The sequence below is a fragment of the Triplophysa dalaica genome, chromosome 9 (assembly GCF_015846415.1).
Source record: "Triplophysa dalaica isolate WHDGS20190420 chromosome 9, ASM1584641v1, whole genome shotgun sequence".
Taxonomy (NCBI): Eukaryota; Metazoa; Chordata; class Actinopteri; order Cypriniformes; family Nemacheilidae; genus Triplophysa; species Triplophysa dalaica.
Genome location: NC_079550.1, coordinates 4,011,127 through 4,022,257, shown reverse-complemented (window position 1 = coordinate 4,022,257; position 11,131 = coordinate 4,011,127). Strand labels below are relative to the sequence as shown.

Genomic DNA, 11,131 nt, shown 5'->3' with positions numbered 1-11,131 from the left:
AATTTCACGTGATCTATTTGTCCTATTATGAAAAAAGTGTATTTCTACGATAGATGAAGGAAATGCAGCGGCTATGCAACAGGTCTTGAGTGTGTAACTGTACCCGTTTAACTGTACTACGGCTTATCCGCGGTGAAAAGCAGATGTTTCGGTAGCAATTCAAAAGTAAGGGATTTATACGTTACTGTAGCAAAACTGTAGCAAGGTGTGTAACATTCAATCCTGGAATTCTGTGTCTTTGTCGCGCTCTGAATGATTCTCTGTCTGTCAGTCCAAAGCCGCTGAGACGTATTTTAAGCAGGTGATGCTATAATGCTTTTTTGCTAGGGCTGAAGTTATGACTGTGCTTTAGGCGAGCTGGTTAAGTTTAATGTTAATAAATAACGGAAGAAAACAATTGTCGCTGCCGAACTAAGATGAATGCCAATGAATTCCGTTGTTGTTGTCATGTCATTGTTTTTCCAGGTCACATACTGTATTAAGAATCAGGTGTATGACTTTTGACCACCATACTGTATATCTCTTCGTAGGCCTGTCTATATGTAATGTGCAGGGCAAATTTCAAAGTAAACGAAAGGCAATATGGTGCTGTATAATCCTTGGTAATATTAAAATCCTCCTATGTGATAAGAGGAAGCCAATCCAATCCAGTCCGTAAAGGTTCTTTGACAGTTTACAAGTTAAAACGTGGATTCTGTGACGAAAGATGAGATGACAACCTATGACATGGGACTGACATCACAACCAACGTATCACTAAGAGCTTCTACGTTTGCCTACGTACATGCCAACGTACAATTACGATCTCATTCACGAACAAATGTTATGTGTGACGTTTGCATAGGTATTTGATTACCTAACAGCGCATCATCCCTCACGCAAAAAATGGACGTCTGATGTTCATATACGTATATAGCAACGTGCCATCGCATCACAAATGCAAATATAATCTTAAACAGAGCAACGCTATTGGCTGGTATACGGTCTGAAGCGAACACCCGAACTCAACATTCGTATTTACGCGTCCAAATTTCACGCGTTTCGTGTTAAACGTATTGTCCCCCGTTCGCGTTCCATACTATACAACGTGAACAACGCGTGAGCACGCCCCCGTGGGTGGCAAAACACTCTCAGTTCCGCACCACATTTTAGTGTCCACGTACACCCGAAATCCTTTGTAAGTCGTAGTGAAATCTTAAGGATCACCGTCGAGTCCAGCTGCTTGTAAGTTCTGCAAATAATTGGACGTTTTAGTCCCGGTTTCTTTGTTTCTCCTATTCTTCTAAGCCGTTTTGCTTGGTGTTTCCCCCCCAGGGGAGCATGTCCCGACGTGTTCACTTGGCAAAGTGACGTCAATGCACAACCTCTATATAACAACACTTCACAATGTAGACAGAAGGTCTTTAATTCTCATTGTTGTAGTGTTGACGCCGCCGCCATGTCGTGGAGACGCTGTGTGTTTCGTTGTGAAAGCAAATCTACATTGTTTGCCCTTCCAAAGGATGACACAACTAGAAATAAGTGGTTGAAGTTTATTTACAACACTATTCCATTACAGTACAATCCAAATATTCTAGTGTGTGCAGCACATTTTACAGACGATTGCTTCCTGAACCTGGGAGAGTACAAGGCCGGCTGTGCACAAAGGCTATTTTTAAAAAGTAAGCCAGTTCTAACCATTCCAACTTTGCAAGGACAGTCCGGGACTTCAGACCCAAAGTCTGTAAGTAATTTTTTTGTTAAAATGGTTTGCTACGGACTAACAAGAATGTTTGTGATTGTATCGCGTGTTGTTTGTAGCGCATGTTTGTCATTTCTACGATCACAAATGCAGAAATGTGCGCAACGCGGGGGAAAAGGAAGTCTTTTATGTTGCTAGGCAGCAACCGAAACAGTTGTACTGTCAGTCAAGGAATATAGCGCGAGCTCTCTAGTTGCTATTAACTGTCATATTAGCAGAGACTTTAAAACCGGTACAAGCAGAGGGTGATAGCTCCGACCCAGCCATCACAAGTTTCTCCTCCTTTCAGTCTGTCATGAAAAATTCGGCCACCGTGTGATCTGTGTACGTTTAGGACCCAATCTAGTAGGTAGTGGTTATGCCTTATCACAAAGTTATCTCGATATGGTGTTGTTGCATCCCTTCTTACAGAACTTTGGGGGTAAATTATATAAAAGTGACTTCAACGTTACTTACCCTGTTAGTAATGATTTAAATTGTATGTGTTGTAAGAAATTGTCATTGGAGGAAGTTAAGTTGGCCATTAATAACTTAAAAAATGAAGCACCAGGTAGTGACGGGCTGAATTCAGAACAATATTATACTTTTTGTGACCCTTTGTCTGAATTTTTGTTGGCGGTTTACTACGAAGAATTTCGGTAATGGATGCCTTCCGTCATCAATGAGTATACTCTAATAGCTTACAAAAATCTCAAAAATATCCTCTTTTGGTTGACAATTGGGGCCCAATTACATTATTAAATAATGAATGACTACAAAATATTGACATGTATTCTGGCATTAAATATGGTCTGGATGACTTGATTGATGTCATATCTAATAATATTAGGTTAGTTCTTGATTTGATTATCGTGATTTAGCGTTAGACCTTGCTTTAATTATGTTTTTCAGACTTCCAAAAAACTTTGGATACAACTAGCCATGCTTTCATCTTTAGTGTATTAAGTTTTTTGATGCAGTTAAAACATATGTAAGTAGACATAGTTGTGTTAAACTTGTATATGAAGAGTTTGGTTCCAAATTGAGAACTCCATTTAAAAAATATATATAAATCTATAAACAAAATTTCTCACCTCACCGTTGTGTAATTTTAAATAATCCGTACTGTTTACAAAAAATAAATCACTATTTTTTGAGAGGTTGTATTTTAATGAATTTTTTTGTTAATCAATTGACTGATGATAATTGGCGATTTTATTACTTTTTGGAATTTTCTAAGAAGTTGGATTTTGGATTTTCATTATAAGAATATAACAATATATTTAATCATGCCATTCCTAGTGGTATAACAATCCTTTCCGAAATGTCTGATCTCTTCCACACAAATATATATTATTAACAAACAAGATAAAGGAAATCACATTTAAAATATTACATAGTTGTAATCCCTGTAATTGCGTACTAATAAATATATGGAAAGTAGGGAAAACAAATGTACATTCTGTAATATGGACGAAACAATTATTCATCTTTTTGTGAATGTTTTTTTACAGCTTTTTGGAATGAGTTGTGTACCTGTCTTTCAGAAAATACAAATGTCAGAATATATTTACCTTTACTTTCTTACTACCTTACTATCTTTTTTTCTTTATCATAATTGTATCAATATATTGTTGGTAAAATATATATTATTATTTGGTAAAAGTTGTTAATGCTATTGTCATTTTTTGGGTTGATTTAATTCCAATATGTTGTCCTTGGTGGGCATAAAAAACAATAAAAAAATTCAAGTCAAAAATTACTCTCAATTTTTAATCTTAAATAATTCCCCACTCTGGCTAAAGTTATTTATTTTATTTATTTATTTTTTCTTCCTTGTATTATTTAGATTTTTGTGAAGTCTAACTATCAATATTGTTCTCAATAGTGTCAATTCAATTCAAGTTTATTTATATAGCGCTTTTCACAATGTGCATTTTTCCAAAGCAGCTTTACAGGGGCAAACAGGAAAAACCGAAAAGTTAAAACACAGCACAGTGCATGGTGTTTATACAACGAGTAAGATCATTCTAATCAATAATATCTAATTTCTAATTAAATAAATAAATGAATGAATGCAGTCTCCCGGTGAGCAGGCCAACACTGCCCTGCTGTGGCGAGGAACCCAAACTCCAATGATTGATTAATGGAGAAAAAAACCTCGGGAGAAACCAGGCTCTGTATGTTATGGTTTATTGGCATTAATGATAAACCTTTTTTTTTGGCTAACCGAAGCTTCGTCAGCTTCTGGCGAGCTAAATACACTGGGTAAAATAAAAGCATTAAAACGACATGCTAAAATTTAAGTAAACAAAAACATGAGCATATAAGCTTGATGTTACATACACGCCAGAATTAATGGGTCAACATCAAAGTTCTAGTTTGGTGAACTCTCCGACCTGTGAAATCAATAGAAGATCAAGACATAACAACATTGACCTCTCGCTACAGAAATGTAAAAGAAGAAGGAATCACTCCCGCAGAACCATCCAAACAAATTTCGCATGGTCATCTCTAATCGTTTAATTAATCTGAATGTTTTCTGTAAGAATTGCAATCTTGCACTGAAAAGAGTACCCATTAGAAGTTATTTAGGTAATAGGATCATGCGGGGTCCTAAGACTCCAACCGTTACTCAAAATGTGTTCCTCAGCGGGCTTGAGTCCTTGTGTCCTCGCTCTACGTCATCAATAACCGTCAAATACCAGTTCCAATCCTCAAGAACCGAGAAAGTATCCGGATGTGCTCTCGATATCAAGGATGCATCGTATGCAGCCTTGCGTGCCCACGTAATCGGCTTGAAGTCAGAGAAGTCTCTGCGGCGCCTCAATCCAAGTTTTGTTTTTATGAAGCTGCCTTGCAAGACCGGTCTCCACAAGAACACAAGTCCGTTCTTTGCTTTTGTGGAATTGAGAAACGTCCATGATTTCTCAAGACACCAGACGTTCCAAGCAACTGTGAAGTTCCGTCACTACAACGGAAGCCCCGCCTCTCCATTAATTAGATAGGACCGAGTGCTCAAGAAAGGCCGAAGTGTGCGTTCACAGTCCTCCCTGTTTACCATTTTCAGAGTTCTCACCTCCTATGATTTATTGTGGTAGCATCACTACTGTGACGCCAGCTTGTTTCTCTCCCACACATGCTCTGCATGATGTAGCCTATATGTTTGTTTATGTGTCAGAAGTAATCGTAATGTCACCATTATTTGTTTTTCTACTTGTTTTTCGTGTTTGTTTTAGAGTACATCTCAGCAGGGTTACCGTTTAGAACAATTATTCACTTCATCTCGAAGTCATGATGTTGGTTCTCAGACGGACAGTATTGAAACATTGGCTGCAGCGTCTCCAAAGACACGTTCAATTGGCACACAGCTGTCTTGGGGTACATTGATGGAAAGGCACGTTCGGAGCAAAGGTATTTCACACGTAGTAATGTTCATGTTCATGTATTCAACAATAAATGCATTACTTAGTTGTTTATTATTGTAAAACTGAATGTAACCTTCTAGAAAATCCAGTACAATTAAGTGTTGCATGCGTAGCACGGTAGATGTTATTTCTTATGTTTAAATTATCTAAATACTTTGATTAAAATACACACTTTTTCCTTGCGGCTACGGTTTCTTCTTTAGATGTAGGTACTGAAGCTGCTCCCAGTTTCATTTCTTCATCTCCCATCAAAGCCGCTTCTTTCACACCACGCAAAAGGGCTTGTCTTGAGTTGGATGAAGAAGAGGAAGAAACAGTTTACGACAATTCCATGAATAACCCAGATGAATCAGTTGTTACAGAGGAGTCAGACTTATGGTAGTTTTTTAACCTTTTCATTTTTATGTTCATTTATTTTGGCAATTTGTAAATTTGACTTAATATAATAAATGTTTTTTTTGTCTTACTTTAGGCAGCAGACCGCAAGCAATGTCTCAAAATACATTGTTTTTGAAAGCTGCCTCCGAGAGTTATTTGACACATGCCCAATTTGCAAAACAAAGTGCCATGTGCACTTTCGACGAATGGGCACCTATGTGTCATACACCCAGCTTTGCCCAAAGTGCAGTTATTACAGAAAGTGGGAGAGTCAGCCTGTCATTGGAAGTACCCCTGTTGGAAACCTACTGGTGTCCGCAGCTATTTGCTTTAATGGTGCATCCTACTTTAAATTCAAAAAGGTGCTTTTATTACCCTTCTGATCATATTTCCGTTTCAGTCAAGCTTCTATTAATATATAGTTTATAATGCTTTTTATCATTTTTTAGATTTGCAACTCCATGCAGCTTCGGATCATACACTATGATTCATTTAGGAGACATACTAGGAACTACCTAGAGCCTGCTATTGTGCACAAGTGGAATGTGGATCAGAACAAACTTTTCAGGAAGTTGCAAGAAGGGAGAAAAGTTGCAGTTGCTGGAGAAATGAGGGCTGTTTCAACAGGTAAGTTTATATTTAGATCTAATGATATGTTTATTTGGAGTCTTCTGATTATTATTTGGATCACCAAAAACAGCACAACATAACATGGGATAGTACTGGTGTGGGCATGATGTGGGAGAGAAAATTCAGTCTTACTTTTTTTCAGGGGACACCGCAAAGTTCGGCAGCTACACCTTGATGCACCTGGACAGCAATACTATTCTTGACATGCAGCTTGTTCATGTACACTTAATTTATATCTTAAACTCCACAATGTTAACATATAAGAAGTATAACTTTGTAGGTTTAGGCCTTTAAAATTTTGTTTACACCCAGTGCAACAAGGTAGGTGGTAGCTACCACATGGAGAAGGAGGGCTTGAAGCGTTGTCTAGACCATCTGGACTCTAATGGTTTAGCTGTGGAATACATCATAACGGGTCGTCATCCAAAGATCCAGAAGTTTCTTAGAGAGTGCAACATCGTACAGTTCTACGATGTGTGGCACTTCGAAAAAGGTGACTACTAAGCTTTGTCATTACAGACCACTGTTGGTCACATAATACACAAACACTTTTTTTTCCTGTTGTTATGATTATTTTATGATGTTAATCTTTGTACCACTCATACACAATATTAATACTTTGTAACAGGTTTGTCTAAAAAGTTGGACAAACTTTCGCAAAAAAAGGGGTGTGAGATATTGAAGAAGTGGGTGCCCAGCATCAAGAATCACGTATATTGGAGTGCTATGTCGTCTACATCTGGTCCAGAGAAGGTGGCAAAATATACTTCGATCCTCAACCACATCCAAAATATACACATTCATGAGAACCCTGTATTCCCAAAATGTGTACACGCAGACAAACAGACTATAGATCCCAGAAAATGGTTCCAATCAGGTATGTATCACAATTTTTTTTTATTTTATAATGTGAACAAGTTTAAAAAAGCTTTCTACTATTAATATTAATTAAATGATTAATACTGTCTCTCTTTCTCATTCAAGGGTCAATGCCTCTCTACAAAGTAGAAAAGATCATGAACAATAAGCGAGTCCTGAAGGATGTGGAAAACCTCAGTCACCATTACCAGACTTCTTCACTAGAAGCCTTTCACAGTGTGCTCCTGCGTTTTGCCCCTAAGAATGTTGTTTTTCCTTTCATTGGAATGTTGTGCAGGTATAATATATCATAAAGATGATATCGAAATAATGAATATGCTTGATTATCTTTGTTTATGCATTCTTTTACGTATATTTAATCATTGTACTGCAGGTTGTACCTTGCAGCAATGCACTACAATGAAAATGGAGACCGTGAACAGGCAGTAACAACGCCAGGACAAGCAATGTACAAAATTGTTTTCCCCAAGTCAAAGAAGGGTGAAGCCACTGCAAAGCCACAAAAAACAGCCCCTTCATATGGTATGTTATATAATGCGTTTCATTATCATACACTTACAAATACAATCTACACTTAGTAATGCATTTGATTGTAACAACAGTAATATATACAATAAATTTTCCTTCTGTATCGTATATTTACAGACTATGAAACTGAGTTGATGAAGCTCGTCTTTGAGGAGGTGTTTGCAGACCCTGCACCATTTGTGGAGAAGGTGAAACAAATCCCCTTTCCTGCACCCCTGTCCTCTCCGTTTGAAAGACCTTTGAAGGAGGAAGTTGTTCACCCGCAAATGTCACGCTTCAGTCGAGGGGCGGTCAGAAGCCAACAAACTGTCCATCCGAATGCGTAGTACAACGCAGGACGAGAGAACAACTCTGAGGTTCTGTCCTAAATGGCACCAGCTTACAAAGCTTCAATAGACGAGATATCTGTACTGCCTTTAAAGACGGATGTTACCGTTATAACATTTTACAATTTCCTCCAAAATGTGTACATATTTACATCTGTATGACTTATTTTTATAAACAAATATTTTGATGAAAAATCTTCGGTTAATTTTATTTAAAAGAAATACTGGTGTGTAAAAAGCAAATGCAAGAAAATGACTTTTCCCTTTTGTATTTCCAAGCGTACTTTTTTTTTACAGTTTTCACATTTGCACCTACACATAAACAGTAAGAGAACATCAGTATGTTCTAAAACTTAACTTTTGCATCCTGCTCAAGTCGTGCTGGCAAAGTTGATGTATCAGCTTGCTCATCTGTATTTTCCATATCAGATTCGGGCTCAAATTGATACTACGATGAGATTTTATCAACTGTTAGCGTCCGTACAATCGCTCTCGAAGCTGATGTTCCAAATATGGGAAGGGCTGTTACATTTCCATCACATGCTTGAGGCATTCGGCCAATAACAATGCACTGACTTAGCTAGCTAACCGTTTTTAGGGCCCACCATGCAATTCTGAGCGATAAGCTTTGTAACGAACCATTTCAGAGAGGTGGGGCAAAGCGGAGCAACATTCCATTGCATTACACCAAATATCCTAAGGAATTAGCAGAGAAGGAGCTAGGTCATTTGACACCTTTAGTAACGCCTTTGTCTATTCCAATGTTTTACTTGAAAGAAAGAACACATTTGCCTATAAACCTGTTTCTGCCAGGTTTGCAATAACAGCAGCAGGAGACTGTAAAACCTCAACAACACCAGCTCTGTCAGAGAACAAGGCAGTTCTGCAGACCAGAGAACTATCTGACAATGTTATAACTAAATGAAAATAAAAACACACTGAGTGGACTCAGGTGGTTGGTTTAATACCAGATGAGATACATGCCACTAACTTGTAGAAAGGTGTGCATATTTGAATCAAGCATTTTTTTCTTTAGCCGCCTAATACATGCCTTGAAAAATGTGGGATTTAAGACAAAAAAACTTAAATCACATTTGGGCTTGTGTTTTTGAAGTTTCTCTTTCCATTTTTTTAACAAGATAATTCTGAATAATAATTGATTAATATTTGCCAAAACCACATAAAAGTATTTATATTTGAAGTAAGGTGAAGCCACGGCATAAGTCCCTTCAAAATCCACTTTGCAAAATAGCAATGCAGTATGTAAAATGACAATGCATTTATGTCTTTAAATATACATTTATAATAACATAGCCTGTGCAATGTTGCATGTGCAACATTAGGTGCAAAATAAAAATTAAATAATATAATTTACATTTGTCATTTCCTACACTACTTTTAATATGTAATTTAAATGGATATTGTATCGCTCTTTAAGTTGAAAATGAAAATGCACTCCCCAAAATGATCATATAGCCAAGATAGCATCATTGCCAAAAGGCAGAGCCTTAATGTGCAACAGTCTCAAACTCAACTCAACTTTATTTATATAGCACTTTTTACAATTTTCATTGTTGAAAAGCAGCTGTACATGAGACACATTGACTACAAGTAAAACAACTGAAGTCATACACCTGTTAAAACAAGAAAAAGGTGAAAACACAAAAGACAAACATACAAATACTCCACACACACAATGAAAGCACACATTTGAGATAAAGCAGAGAGACCCACAGGTCAAATATTACACAGACTATAAATTCCTATATGCAATATTAATTATGTAAAACTTCTGAATTCTAAAGCAGCCCCCCCAGCCAGGCAAATAGTGCAAAACAGTATGCAAACGGTGGCGAGGAACCCAAAACTCCAATCGAGAAAAAAAACCTCAGGAGAACCCAGGCCCAACCAGGGGATTCCAGTTCCCATCTGCAAAAGCTGCTGCCTCTGCACAAGCTCAACAGTGCTTGCACAACAAGGCTAAATAAAAAATAAATAAACTTACTAATAAGGTAAATTATAGATTTAAGATTATCATTAACAATCTAATAGCTTTTGAAATTTTGTTGTGAAATCGTGTTAAGTCGCCACGTCCTTTATCCAGCTCTATCATCTCAGCTCTTGTCAGGTCACCGCTTCCCATTCTCAGCTCTGCCATCAGGTCTGGGCATGAACTGCATCCTGCGGTAACCTTGGAACAAAGAGACAAGACTGGCTGAGAGTAGAGTACATTCGGCACTCTTTGATGCAACAAGTACATCATTTGTTGTTGGAAGTGTTCCTGGTTCCGGTTGATCTAAATAATGTAGCCTAAAACCTCTGAGGATTAATATTATGGAAGTGTAGTGTATGCAAGATTAAAAAGATGCAGTCAGACATAGCTGATAAAAGCATTAAATACCTTGCACACTACACAAAACAGCATAAAAGTGCTTCTTAAGATTATTAGGTGTCTGTAGATGATAAAACTAGTAGCTACATTGTTAGAACATCTTGCAGAAAATGATCTGCCATATTATGCGGTGAGCTCGCTATGCTGAAAATCTCATGTTGTCTTTGTCATATGCGTGCAGACGAGTTTTCATCATAAACACATTCAGTATTTTGACTTTTGTCTTTTTAGTCATAATATCTTCGACACTTATTCAGAAATTTCCGTTTTTTGGGACTGTCCAGCCCAATCAAGACCCATCCATGTGGAAAAACCCAAGTACACCTGTCTGTACTGTGGAACTTTCATGCTGGAGGCAATGTAAGAGAGATTTTACACAAAAATACGTAAACATTGCCAGGGTGAAGATTTTGGTTTCTTATTCATCCAGGTGCCGCCGATTGGGCTGTTGGGATGTATGTCCAATCGCTTGGATCGAACCCATGACATTGCTAGCGCCATGCTCTAACCACTGAGCCACAGGAAAGCTTTAATCTTCAACTTAAAGAGCGTTAAAATATGCATTTTAATAGCATATTAAAATTAAGTGTATGAACTGAAAAATTTAAATTATTTGATTGAATTTTCATTTTGCGCCTAGTGTTGCACATATGTTGTTTTAAATGTATATTTAAGGACATAAATGCGTTGCGATTTGAAAATTGCTACCAATATGCTTCCTAGGTCTACTATTACTGTAGGTTTAGTTAGCAAAAATAACAGTAGCTATATTAATGCTGAAATTTCTGCACAATAATGTAATTAAGGAATAGGCCTATTGCTTTAAATTTTTAAGTGAAAATATTTAATTA

At 37.3% G+C, this 11,131-nt stretch overlaps 1 protein-coding gene across 1 annotated transcript; it reads left to right on the top strand.

The window, feature by feature from the left end:
- Positions 1-1,208: 1,208 nt before the first annotated feature.
- On the top strand, positions 1,209-8,159 carry LOC130429144 (uncharacterized). Its single transcript, XM_056757555.1, has 11 exons — positions 1,209-1,223; positions 4,959-5,133; positions 5,351-5,525; positions 5,620-5,887; positions 5,975-6,152; positions 6,298-6,374; positions 6,468-6,648; positions 6,784-7,032; positions 7,140-7,311; positions 7,408-7,556; positions 7,680-8,159. Exons 2-11 carry the CDS (start codon positions 5,109-5,111, stop codon positions 7,886-7,888), a joined length of 1,683 nt encoding a protein of 560 aa, XP_056613533.1. The 5' UTR covers positions 1,209-1,223; positions 4,959-5,108; the 3' UTR covers positions 7,889-8,159.
- The last annotated feature ends 2,972 nt before the right edge of the window (positions 8,160-11,131 follow it).